A 14,205-nucleotide genomic window follows, 5' to 3' on the forward strand; every position below is an offset into this window, starting at 1 on the left:
TGAAAACATCAAATGCTGAAGGTACATTCAGTACATCTCACCCACCGAACATCAGGGCTCAGCAACCGACACACACCCCAGACCCTGGAGCCCAGGTCTGACCGGGAGCTGTGACTCTCCACCACTGCCTGGCATCTCCAGAGTGGCAAACGGCAGAGCACTAGCCCGGGAAGAGATCCAAATTTGAAAGTATGGTTTCTATCAGGTGCATATGGCTTTCACATTGTTGTAAAGACAAAATAATCATTAAGTAGAACCAACGTTCTGAGACTGTGTGTATATATAATATTTAGTGAACTTACATTGTCAAAATGTGACAATGTGACATAAGCAGATTTAGGAGCAACCACAGCTGTGCCCCGTCAGCACGCGGTTCAGTAGGAAGCAGGCATGTGGGCATCCCAGAGAGCAGGCTGCTAGCTGCGAAGCGCCGGGGGTCACAGGCTGCTGTCAGTCAATACTTCAGAGCAAATGGAGGAAGTTGGTTGAGCCAGAAAGGAGCAGACTACCGATCTCTTGGAGTCATTTTTTTTTTTTTTTTTTTTTTTTGCGGTGCTGAGGATTTGAACCCAGGGCCTTGGCCTTGCAAGGTCTTGGAGTCATTAAGTTCAAACAGCTTCATAGTTACGGGTCCTGCATGACCTTCTCTCCTGCTCATCCAATTACTCACATGCTGTTCACCCATTTCCCTGGATACTTCCAAATGGCACCAGGAGAAAGACCCCAAGAAGCAGAGTTAGAGAGAGGAGATGATGGAGGCCATGCTTCCGTAACCTGAGCAGAGAGCCCCACCTTGTCCTCCCTTTCCCCTGCTCTTTCCACCTGGCAGGACAGGTTCAGGTGCTAGGGGCAGGGTTAGTGCTGAATTAGACATAGCCTTGTCCCTAAAGAACCTTCAGCATAGAGCAATGGACAGTCAGGAAACACAGGAGTTCAGGGCAGTGGACTTAGGTTGCAGGTGGAGGTTGCACAGATGAGCTCTGGAACCCTGAGCAGGTGTCAGAGACTAGCAGGAGGTCACCAGCCAGAGGGAGAGGGGAGAGAAGAGAGAGGCCATCCATGTAGGGACACGTGCAGAGGAGGGAAACGAAGTAGCTGGAAATGCGGTGGCCTTGTAATCCCTGGATGAGGGATTACAGAGGGTGACAGACAAGGTTGGCAGGCAAGCAGAGACTGGATCCTAAGGAACTGCATTGGCCTCCCTGGGGATCCTGGCCTTTCTTCTGAAGCCACTGAGGATTCATGCAGGTCTTAGTCACAGGGCAACACGGTCTACTTGTAAAAGAAAGATCTCTGCGTGGAGGGTGTCCGGGTGCAGCAGATGAAGGGGAAGCAGAGGAGTGGCCAGGATTGGCAGATGGGTCCTCAGGGATCCTGGCTACAGAGAGCCTCCCAGAGGTCAGGTGGCATGACTTCTCCTTAGGACAAACATTCTTCACAGGATGGAGGGGACACAGTGAGGGCCAGCTGGCTGAATGCATGGAAAAATGGATGCATGATGCATGGATGGATGGATGGATGGATGGATGGATGGACAGATGGATGATGGATAGATGGAGGGATGAAAGGAGGGATGGAGGGATGGATGGATGGATAGAGGGATGGAGGGATGGATAGAGGGATGGAGGGATGGGTAGGTGGCTGGGTTTATGGTTCCCCTGCCCTGTGGCCTGACCCAGCTGCCCTTGCTCTTCCTCGCAGCCATCTATCTCTGTAAGAGGACCATGCAGAACAAAGCGAGGCTGGAACTGGCTGATTATGAAGCCGTAAGTGTGGCGGTTTCGCACAGGTGTGGGAGGGTCTCCAAGCGCTAAGTTTGTGTGTTCCCTTTCTTCCCCTCCAGTCGCTTTCTGACAGGGGGGCAGGGTCTCTTCTATTTACTCTCCTCCTCAGCTTCTCTCACATCACAATAAAATTGCATTTTATATAAATAACACTTAAAACTCAGCCACAAAAGAATAAACAACTCAACATAAAAATGGACAAAGTACTTAAACAGATATTTCACCAAAGAGGACACAGAGATGGCAAGGAAGCACATAGAAAGATGGCCAATGTCATTAGCCCTCTGGGAAGCACATGGACTCCATGGTGAGGTACCACCCCAGACCTTTTAAAATGGCTAGAATAAAAAATACTGGCATTACCAAGTGCTAGTGAGCATGTGGAACAGCTGGAACCAGCCTGTATGACTGGTGGTGGCAAAACGGTACAGCCACTCTGGAAAATGTTTTGGCAGTCTCTTATAAACATACACTTACCATATAACCTGGTAATCTCACTGTTACATACATATGCAAGATAAATTAGAACTTTTGTTCACAGGACAGCCTGTACACTAAGGTCCACACCAGCTTTATATGTAATAACTAAAAACTGAAAACCATCCAAATGTGTGTTAACAGGTCCCTGGCTAAAGTGTGATGATATATCCATTCAATGGAATACTGTTCTGCAGGAAAAAAGGAACGAACTATTGACATACAGTCACTTGGCTGAGTATCAAAGACATTATGTTGAATGGAAGGAGTCAGTCTCAAGCCAGTCTGTCCATTTATATGTCATTCTTATAAAGAAAAAACTATCATGAGGGAAAAAAAAATCAGTGACTTTAGCTATGGGTGGGGTAGGATGTGACTATAAAGTGATAGCTGGAGAGATCCTAGGAGGGTGAGGAACTATTTTGTATCCTGATTGTGGTTACATGAACCTGTGCATGTGTCCAAATTCACAGAAGTGTTAACTGTTGCAAAAGTTAACAAGTCAAATTTACTATACAGTAATCTTTTAAAGTGAAATGTAAAATTGTGTCTTTATACCCACACTCCTGCATAATCTAAGGACAAAATTCAATCCAGAAAATAAGATATATATCACCCAGCTATCTCCTTTTCCTGCTTTCTTACCTTCCTCCCCCATCTTCCTTCTTAAGATGTGATTCCTTGCAAGAACAAGAGGTCCCCCGACCATGCTCCTAACCATTTTCATCTGACAGGGCCTGGCCACCAAAGCACAGAGAACCTGAAGAAAGAGCTTCAGACATATTTTTAACTTTTGGTGGCAGAATCTTTCCCCCAAACTGAACTTTATATGTGGCACAGACAATCAGGAATATTGGCTAACCTTCTGAACTTTCCACTTCCCAGTCCCTACATAACCTCCAGCAGAGGTATTGCTGAGCCATGAGAAGACTGAGGGACCAGCCACTGTGGGAGGAGAGGGGACACTGGGGGCAGGGGACCACGCTTCCTTGGAAGGTCCGGCATTCACATCTTCAGACCCGCTCACCTTCCAAACGCCCTCCCACCTGCACTGTCCCCGTCTCCCAGAATAATGAGGTCCCTCCGCCAGGCCCCGCCTCCCCTGAGGACCTGTGCCCAAGCTCACCGAGCTACCTATACCCTCGATCCCTCAAGCAAATAAATGTGTGTGCCAAGGGAGAGCACGACCTGTGGACGGCTCCCCTCCCTCTCTGATCTCTCTGGCATCATGCACCTGTGACTGAGAGGAGAGAGTGGAGGAGGACGCAGGGCAGGAGCTGGTCCAGAGACCTGGCTAAGTCTGCATGTCCGATCGTGGGATGGAATGCTGCCTAGGATCTTCCCCAGCAAACCTGGCAGGGTGGCTCTGATATTCTAGAAGTCGCATCGCCCTTCTTTCCTAAGACGGCTGTTTACTCCGTATGTAACCAGGACAAGAAACTTTAACACGATACATCGCTGCCCTAACACAGCCTTTAGGAAAGATCCAGACTGCGAGGGATGGGGCCCCTCCCCGCTGTTTCTCTTCCCCCATATAGAAAAAAAGTCCTGCCCAGAAGTAAAACTGCACCAGCTCCTGATGCATTTTATTGGGTTTTCTCTTCTGTCACACTAAACTATTCTGCTCTGGTATTTGTAAAGAATATGACATGTTTTTTCAGGTGGAGGTCCTGCACAAAAATCATTAGAAACAAACAAACAAGAAAAGAGCATTTCATTTCTAAAATGCAGTAATTTTATTTAATTTTTCTGGTTATATTTTCTTTGTAGAAAACAAAAATTCAAATAGCAAGAAAGGAGAGATAATAGCCTATATTACCTATATTACCTATGATTTTCCCCTACCACAGTTTTTCTATACATACATCTTCTTTCCTTACCAAAAAAAAAAAAAAATAGAATTATACCAGAAAGATTATTGTGCTTCTCTCCCAGTCCTATACAGTACTATCTGGGAAACCTTTCCATGCCAGTAATACTAATCTACAGTATCATTTTTAATGACTGCCTAGTATTCCATGGTGTGACTTTGTCATAGTTCATATAACTACTCCCTAATTGACTGACACTTAGTCATCAGCAGCTTGGATTCCTAGGAACAGTGGAAAGTCAAAAGGACAGATTTTTAGATGTACTTGCACACCAAGCTTTGGTAATAGCTGTGAGTTCATGTTTGATGCTCTTCAGTTGAAGCTCCCTTTGTATTAATAATCCACTAATGAGGGTAATCAATTAGCATTGGCATGAGTTCTATGAAAATACATAGCATAATGTGGGTTCTGGCCTTGCATTAATCAGAATTAGGAGGATCATTAGGGGGCCTGTCAAACTCCCCTCCTCACCGTCCTAATGTTCCACTAGCTAAGTCTGCAGACTTAGAAAAAATACTTCTCCACTTTTTTTTCCTAAAAGCAATCCTTGATGACTTCCTTTCTCCTGTTTTGGGGCTTTACATTCATGAAAATCACAAATAGAGGCACTCCCTTTGGTGCACTTTTGAATCCTGACATTAAAAATCACTCATGCCAAGTCTTCCTGGTTCTCCCCTGCGAACTTCCCAGATCCCTGCTGAAAGACTTGTCCTGGATTGGTTCATCCTTAGTTTTGCTCTTGGAGAGACCCAACAGGTTGCAAAGACCCTGTCATCCCTTCCCCAATAGCCACAAACCATGATGCTCAGTAGCCTTTATAACAAGTGCTATGTGAGTTGTGCTCTTATAAAACACACAAGAAGAGCGGTATCAGGTGAACCACAGAGACTTCGAGCTTAATGGATGTGCAAATGAATATTAATAGTTCGGCTCTGTACAAGCAGAGTGTGGTGCAAAGTCAAATTGTGTTCATGTCCAGCGGACTTAATGTGGGGCCCTGCTGTTTGGTTGGGAGTAACCAAAATGGATGGCTGCCTTGTAATAAGCACGGGTGTCAATGCGTTCACTTACGATGATTAATGCCTTTTTGTTGATTTCATTTCTCCCTAGGAGAACTTAGCGAGACTCCAGAGGGCGTTCGCCAGGAAGTGGGAATTCATCTTTATGCAAGCAGAAGCTCAAGTAAAGTAGGTGAACATGATAGAGACCCTCCAAGGGAGAAAAAGGAACATCTCCTCTGAAACAGGAGATGGTGTGAGGGTGGGATTGCTGAAGCCAGGTTTCCCGCTGCCATTCGCCTCTTTACTCTCTCGGGAGAGCAGCTGCGTAGAAAGTGGGGTCAGGATGGATAGGTCTCATCCTTGGAACCCACATAGCTCTAAAATAGTTTCAAAAGAAGGTGCCTCAGTAGGCAAGGGGATCTTCCAAAGGCAGACCTCTGCTTGTAAGGTGTAGTTATTTGCCCACGATTTCCAAGTGTCCCTCCAACCCAGTAGGGTTGGAGATTTGATCATCATAGGAAAACATGTTGAAGTTTTAGGGGGACAAGTAACCACTCTCCCCTTTATCTCTAAAGGGGAGGAGTTTAAAACCTATTATAAGACATAGAAATCAAACATTTGGAGCCCATTAATTGAAAGATTATCAAGCATGGCTTTGTATCTGTGGTCTTGAGTCCAAATTAAATTTGTACTTCCCAGGCAAAAACAGGTATCTGAGCTGACCCATCCATTGCATGCAGAGAAGGGATATCCTGAGGACAGCTGACCCAGACAGGGACGGAGAGGATCACCCTAAGTGTTCTCAATATACCCTTTCAAATTTACCAGTAAGCAAAGTCATTCTTCCTCCACAAAAAACAAGAAATGAAAAGAAGAAAAAGGTTGGAAGGATTTTTTCCATATTTTTCCCTCCCTGAATATATAGTAGAAATCTCTTCTCTAAGGAGATATGAAGGATGAGGAATGAATGTCCCCGAGCCCACAAACATGGTTATCAACCAGATCCATGTAATTCTGGACATGGCATTGCAGTGGTAGGGTCTCCCTTGTCCTGTCCAGTGGGATCTGCTTCCGCCAGCAGTGTTGCTAGGAAAAGTGGTATAAAGCAGGGGTGGGACAGGGATGTGGAGCGGGACAGCGCAAGCCCCCTTTCCCCTGGGCCCCACTTGCATGCGGGCAGGCCCCGTGGACTTTCACACTCTACGGGCGGCATCGTGCTTCCCCTAGAGCTGGGTCTCAGTCCGCATGGTGAGGATGGATCTCAGCTGTGGACACAGGTGGAAATGACCTAAGGTCACCTGGTCCAGTGCACTATACGCAGTCATTGCCGTCCTCCTCTGCAGTCTCTGCCTGTCCCCTGCCCAGGCTGCCAGCCACCTGCCGATTACCCATTGCTCCTGGCAGTCCCAGAGGAAGGTGGGCACCAGGCTGGCGTTGAGCTGCAGCAGGAGCCTCTGGGGAAACAGAAGGTGGGAGAGCCAGTGGGTCGGAGGCTGGGATTTGGATGGGCTGTGGGAGAAAGGAACCTGTGTCCTCAGAAGCCACTGGGAAGCAGAGAGGAGAGCACATTCACTCTTGCACAATCAAACAGCATCACGTTATAAGGGGAGGGGACATTGGCACTTTGTACATATATGGTGTTTCTCCATTAACTTTTTTGATTAACTCTGTGATTACATTATAATTGTGGGCCATTTAAGTACACAGTAATTATCACAAAAATCATGGGGTGATTACGGGTTTATTTCAGTCCAGTAAACTAAAGTGCTCCCAAGAGAGCTGAGAGCCAGAAGTTACACGGCAATTAATCCGAGTTGCTTTTTACTTAGACACCATGAAATAACACATGCTTTAAAAAAAAAAAAAAAAAAAAAGTCTCTTATCTGAGCTGCTGATTGGGACATAAATAATCTGTCTTTGTCACCTGTAATTTCTCTTTTGTAATTTCTGTCTCCCCCACCTGAGGCTGGTGACGTTTACCTTCTAAATCATGTCACATGCTAGGGCCATTATTCTGCCTTTAGAAAACCAGTTGGCTTAAGTGACTTTTAAAATACCTACCTGCAGCATTTTAAAGACATTTCTATGAGGCTCTGAAACTAAAGTAAACTTTCAAATTTGAGATGGAACACTGCCAACCCAGCAGTTATATTCCTTATTCTAGACGTGTGTGGGCACCTTCCCTTCAAAGGGCAGGGGTGTGTCAATGGGTGATTCAGTTCTCAGTAATCCAGATCGTAACACTTTGGATGGGCAACTTCATCCTCTCGTCTTCCCTTGGGTTCATCGTGTTTGTAGCACCTCTATGGCAATCTATGATCCAGTCTGAAACATGTTATCTTGCCACGTGTGGAATCTGGTTTCCCGGAGGGAACTGTACACCTGCAGTGAGCAGGGACCACTCGGGTGCCAACATCCTTGTGTGCAGCTAAGCTTCTAGAAATGAGAGAAGAGAACTAGAGTCAGGGAGGAAAACAATATGAAAGCCTCTTATTTCCTCTCTTTCAGGATCGATCGGAAAAAGGACAAGACAGAAAGAAAAATTTTGGATAGTCAGGAACGGGCCTTTTGGGATGTCCACAGACCAGTGGTGAGAAAGCTCTACTTAGTTTTCAGGGGGGTATATATTTATACACATGTATAAATATATATACATATGTATATATTTAATTTTCCTGTTTTCTTCTTTACAAAGAAAAACTGTCTCTGGTGATCAGGTGTCTCATTCTTAAGAAAATTTCTGCACTTTGTACAACTAGTTTTGCCATTCATTCCTAAAATCTCAGCAGATATTCCAGAATATATGTCCGTTTCCACCTTTTATCCATCCATGAAAATATGGAAATAGAAACGGGGGAGTGATAAGAATTCTATCAGGAAAACTTTGAACCCCAGAAGTCTACATTTCCCCCCAATTAACAATTTCCATTGTCTTTCAACTCTGAACTTAAACCGTTGTCTTTCGAATATAGTTAGTTCTTGTCATTCACAGTAGTGATGTTCTGTAAGGTACCTGTGAACACTGAATTAACGAATATGGAAGCATGGACTCTAGAAAAGTGCAGGGTTGGGTTCCTGTGAGCCTCTGGTTACATTTTTGTCAACTGATCAATATGAAACTTTGTTGAAAGTCTGTTTCTATATAAAAATGCCCTCTTTAACATCAACTGTTGGTTCATTAACATTGAACACTCAGCCAGCGACGCTATAACCCATGCCAGAGTGAAGCTCATCTAACACATATTTTCTCCTCAGGGCACATCCCAGCCTTCTTGCACCTAGGAACACCCGACAGCACTATTGCACTCTGCTTGGGGACCATGTAAACAGAAAAACTACCAACAAAAGCCCAGAAATGCAAAAAACGTGGTGCTCCATAAACCCTAAGTAGTCTGGCTTACAGTATGAGACCTGAAACAAGAAGGCAGAACAGCACTTGTTCATCTTGGTCTGGGCTCATGCATGCGGGCAGCTCAATATTTTTGCATCCTATCCCTATCTGTTAAATCATTGAAAACACTGATTCAGGTTACAGATACATTTTAGGAACTGGCAATCTTGTCACTTGAATAATAAGTTTGCTCTTAGAAACTGTACACTATTCCCGCTACATATTATCCTTTCCATAAGGTCAGAATTCCTGAGGGGTTCTCACAGCGACATAAGAGCATTTGTTATAGCAAAATGAAAACCATCATGCATTATCGTAATGGGGAAGCTAAAGATTGGTTCTGATGCACTAAATGGGATGAACAATTTTCACTTCATAATCTGTATGATTTTCCTCTCTCAGCCAGGCTGTGTGAACACAACAGAAATGGACATCAGAAAATGTCGGCGTTTGAAGAATCCACAAAAGGTTAAAAAGGTTCGCTCGTTTAGCTGAATTAAAACTTCTCGGTACAAATAGCCCTTCCATTTCTGGTCTTCTCCACATAATAATTTTCCCTTTGGAATTCTATCATATTTTATCTTTTGAAACCATTCTATTCATAAATTCTAGAGGTATGTTTTGAGTGACGTGGGTGCTGGGCACCATGTTTGCTGCTGGGATTCAGGTTCTCATGGAGTTGGGTGGGTGGAAAGGAAACCAGTCAACAGGCAACCGGGCCAGGAGGGCTGTCTTAGGGGAAGGACGGGCTGGGTCAGGAGCCCCCAGGAGGCCAGACTGGGGCTTCCCAAGGGCATCCTGAAATCAGGGTCAAGTGAGATGAAGGGCAAAGCCCATGGCTCTGAGGAGGTGGCAGCAAGGAAAGAGAACTAAGGGCGCAAAAAGTGCGAGAGCCCCCTCCCCGGGGTGACAGTGAGCTTGACACTTGGCACTTGGCACTTGGCAAATGAAAGAGTTTTAGTGTAGCCAGATTGTTCAAACTCAATCACCATCTTGCCCAACTATAGATGATTCAGTGGTCACTTGAATTTCACTTTAAAAGGAGAGTGGCCAGAGCTCAGCCAGGGGTACCACATCCATCCATACCTCCACCCTAGCACAGTACCAAGGACAGGGTTGTGACTGTTCTCCATAATGTTACTTTCAAAAGCTTTGAGGTTTGTCCCCAACAGCCCTACTTCTTATAATGACCAATTTTCTCTGTCTCTCTAACACACACACACAGATTGAGTATCCCCTATCCAAAATGCTCCGGACCAGAAATGTTTCTGATTTTGGATTATGTTTTTCAGAGTTTGGAATATTTGCATATACATACTGAGATATCTTGGGAATGGGACCCAAGCCTGAACACAAAATTTATTTATGTATCATAGACACACAGCCTGAAAGTAATTTTACACAGTTTTTTAGTGAGCCTGTATTTTGACTGCAACCTGTCACATGAGGTCAGGTATGAAATTTCCCACTGAGGGCATCAGGTGGATACTTAAACAGTTTCAAATTTTGGAGGATTTCAGGCTAGGGGTGACTTCTGTGTGTGCATGCACGTACACACATACACACAACTTTTGAATCTACTGTGTATTGGGTTTGTCACTGAGACAACAAGCCTGCTGTATTATACTTTCAATTATTAGTCTTGTCTTGGATGTTCTCATTTAATCTTTAAGAGCCCCTAATTCTAATTCTATTATTCTAGAATTTCATGAAGTCACCTGTACCTTATCTGAACCCTTCTCAATTTTACAGATTTCAGTTACACCCTGCATGTCCTTCAGGGCTTTGTTTCTTTCCTAACACAAAGGAGACTTTGAGTCTCTTCACAGCACTAGGAACAGTTTTCAAAGAGTCACAGCTATCGACGAGCAGAGAAACTGAGGCCAGGAATCTATTGCACTTAAAAGAGAAAACCTGAAATGCTGCTTCTCAATTTTGTGCCAGATGGACCTGTCATCTGCTGCCAAGTAGAAAATTTAGAAAGGAACTTTTGCAATAACCTTTAGCATTTGTTCTTGAACTTTCTTTAGCCTCAGAATCACCTGGGACGTTTGATAAAAGTGCAGATCCCAAACCCACTCACAGTAGGTCTGGGGTGAGCTCCACAAGATGTATCTTTACCAAGTGCTCCCAGGTGATTCTTCGCAGATGGCTCATGGACCATATCCGGAAAAACAGTGACATGCAAGGAGGTCATTTCAACTTGACAAAAGGAAGAATTTTCAGGCAGTTATAAACCCAAAATGGGATGAGATGCCCCAAGAGGTAGCGTTCCCATCATTTGAGAAATTTAAGCAAAGGTTTGTCACTCTTGTGTGGATTTCATAGAGGGGATGGGAAGAATCTGATGAGAGGTTGAACTAACTGACCCCCGGCCGCCCCTCAACTCTGAAGGACATGATCTTATTCTTGCTCCTTCTAGTCCGTGTATGGTGTGACGGAAGAGTCCCAGTCACAGAGTCCTGTGCACATACCCAGTCAGCCAATCAGGAAAACTACAAAAGAGGACATTCGGAAACAGGTGAATGCATGCCACCGCTGTGCTTCCAGGAGGAGACATGGCTGGTTTAAAATCCCCTTTAGTGCTCACGTCTGAAGACCGAGAAAGCTTTGAGTTCTTGGAAACCACTGTGGAATCCAGCGATGGGAGACTTTGGGTGCATCATGAACGACCTATGGAAGCCTGGGAGGAAGATTCTCCAGGAGCAGTTCTTAAAGAAGTGCAAAACGAGAAGTTCCGATGCTGGGGCTGAATCCCACAGATGGCTGTAGGAGTTGGGAGAAGGAGGGTATCATGTCCCAGGACCCTAAAAAGTATAATGCGTTTCCAGAGACCACTACCAATGCTATTGCTATGGTTCAGAAGGAAAGCTTAAGAATAGCTGGGCATGGCGGCACACACCTGTAATCCAGAGGACTCACGAGGCTGAGGCAGGAGGATTACAAGTTTGAGGTCAGCCTCAGCAACTCAGCAAGGCCCTGAGCAACTTAGTGAGACCCTGTCTCAAAATACAAAATAAAAAGGGATGGGATGTAGCTCAGTGGTAAAGCATCCCTGGGTTCAATCCTCAGTACCAAAAATATTTAAAAATAAAAGAATAAAGTAAGCCCTATCCCAATGCCATTTGAGTGTGATTTGATTTAATGTCATTTTCTTAACATTTTGAGAAGCCCAGATCAACAGAGCACACTTAATTATATCACTCTCTTCTGATATTTACTGGTACCGAGGCAACTTGAGGACCTTCTCTTTACATCATGCTTTCCCAGCCTCTGAAGAGGGATGGGTTTAAGAGTAAACTTTTGGGTGTCTTCCTATGGCACATTGATTACTAGTTAGGGAAGAGGAAACAGACATCTGCAATATAGCTCTTTGATGATCAATTTAAACATGCCAAGCACATAGATTCCTACATGTGTAAAAAAGGTGGGCAGAGGGATGGTCACTGGAATTCAAACAAAATAGGTTTTCACGGTGCACATATTAACCCTGTGCTATTACTGAGCTTTGTAGAATATATGTTGCCTTTAAGTTTTAGGAATAGCTTTTGGGAATCAAGACTTAAATTATAACACAGGTATATGCCCTAGGCTGACTTATAGAGTAAGAATCCTGGGTACAGTAGGATTTTCCAAAAGGGGTAAGTAGTTGCTGGAGCATAATGCTGGAGGGCAGGAGAGTCTTGCCAGAGGTTGTTCAGATCTTGGTGGAAATGGAGGATCTGGGTTTATGGAATAAAGGGAGGAAACAAAGAATTCTGTTTTGGTCTCAACATCTCTGCTCTCTCTTTCCCCAGATAACATTTTTGAATGCACAGATTGATAGACACTGTTTGAAAATGTCCAAAGTGGCTGAAAGGTATGTTTCCCGTCAATAATTTTACTGCTTTCTTCTTATTTTATAGGGGAGAAATGTTACAGGGTTATAGTTAAAAGTGTGTTCAACTTGGAGAGTTAGATTGTAGTTACTCCTAAGCTGATACATTAAAAACCCCAGACTCCATGTGAGTGTAGCTAAGATAACAGGCCTCCCTTGAGTGATGTCAAGAAATGTCCTATGGCAAAGCTTCTTAGGGGGTGGCCCCAGGACCTTGTCAATCGGGGAAGAATGTCCTTAAAAGCCCCATCATGCTTCTTTGCCTTCTGCCTCTTGGTGAATTCAAATGGAATCACTCCCTTTCCCGCTGTAAAATGCCCAGATTCACTTTATAGGGGAAAGAAATCATGTGTGCCCTTTGAGGTGCTGGCCACGTAAACAGGAGGGTATTGGATCCTCGGGAGGCATTCCGCTTCCACACACCATCAACCACTGAACTGCATCGAATCAACTGTTAAGAAAATATCTGGCCCCTCCAGCCTGGCTTCCGAGGGAGCATTTGTGCTACAATCTGCACCAGTGGCTGGTTCCACTCCGTTAACTTGTGGGAGATTCAATTTTATCAACTAAATGGTGTGTTTTTGAACTCTTCAGCGAAGACAGGAGACCACCTGGGGAATCTGTATGGAATAAATCTAATCAGGCAGTCCAGAACTGAACATGTGTTCATCCAAATGCTGCTGTTAAACCAGGGACCAATTTCTGGAGGAATCAAGGGCTTAAATGGGGTCTTAGCCTTTATTGGACATTAGATAAACTGGGTCCTTTAAGCCCCGTTTGTTTAGGGATCTGTGCAGTCCACCTGTAAGCCTTTCTCTGCTGTCTCCTGGGCTGATCCATGTCTTTAGATAAATAATGACAAATGGAAGCTAAGAAAATTCCATTCCCAAATCTAAAGCCTGAATTAACACTCTGCCTTCAAGGACCAAGGACATCTGTGGGTTTGGGCTCATGTCTTTGGTGGCATCTTGTATCTATTCCAGGGTTTCTTGATAATGGCACCATTGACATTCTGGGCCAGATAATTGTTTGTTGTGTTTATAACATCCAATACATGATAGGATATTTCACAATATCCCTGACCCCTACCTGCTAGAGCCCAGGCGTTCCCGCGCCCACAGTTGTAACAACCAAAACTACCTCCAGATGTTGCCAGATGTCCGGGGGAGGGGGTGCAAAATCACCCCATTGAGAATCATGGGTATTCCTACTTTCCCTAATGCAAATGCTTCCGGAGGCTGCTAATGACTGGAGCCCCACTTACAGTCAAAGCCACCGGCTCCAGAATGACAGTCATAGCTCACTGTGGGCTACGGAGCCACCACACACCCCATCACCATAATGCAGGGCTCTGGTCAGAGCACCAGACCCTGAAAGTGGTTTTTATGTCTCACTCTGGTGCCTTTGCCCCTAAAGAGTGGCTGAGAAGGAATCAGCTGCGTGACCTGCGCTTCACGGGTTCAGAGCTCTGAGGAACCACAGCCTCTTTCACTGTGAAACAGGGACAGAAGCGGCTGTGCTGACACACTGTGAGGTCAGCGCTAGCAGTGCTAAGTCTGGCCTTGGAAGGGCTCCTTAGAGTTCGCAGGCACAGGAGCAGCGTTTGCAGGAGACTCTTCCCCCCGCCTAGTGGCCCAGGTCCAGTGATCTGAGCACCACAATCCAGGTGAGGAAAGGGATTAAACAATGGAACTTCCCAAGCCTCAGCCCCAGCGATGGGGATTCTCTGGTTTGAGGGTAGACCCAAGGAACCTGCATTTTGGATGATCTTCAAGTTCACTCATCCGTCTCTGAGGATCTGGTA

The 14,205-nt window shown here is 45.0% G+C and overlaps 1 protein-coding gene across 5 annotated transcripts in view; it reads left to right on the forward strand.

The window, feature by feature from the left end:
• Positions 1-14,205, forward strand: part of Rgs6 (regulator of G protein signaling 6) — a 567,125-nt gene that overhangs the window by 481,270 nt on the left and 71,650 nt on the right. For all 5 annotated transcript variants that reach the window (XM_047539065.1, XM_047539060.1, XM_047539062.1 and 2 more), the window contains exons 7-12: positions 1,702-1,766; positions 5,243-5,319; positions 7,642-7,723; positions 8,927-9,001; positions 10,947-11,045; positions 12,322-12,383. In XM_047539065.1, the coding sequence (XP_047395021.1) occupies positions 1,702-1,766; positions 5,243-5,319; positions 7,642-7,723; positions 8,927-9,001; positions 10,947-11,045; positions 12,322-12,383 (460 nt within the window). The remainder of the gene's footprint in view (positions 1-1,701; positions 1,767-5,242; positions 5,320-7,641; positions 7,724-8,926; positions 9,002-10,946; positions 11,046-12,321; positions 12,384-14,205) is intronic.

This window comes from Sciurus carolinensis, chromosome 2, assembly GCF_902686445.1.
Source record: "Sciurus carolinensis chromosome 2, mSciCar1.2, whole genome shotgun sequence".
In the NCBI taxonomy this organism is placed as follows: Eukaryota; Metazoa; Chordata; class Mammalia; order Rodentia; family Sciuridae; genus Sciurus; species Sciurus carolinensis.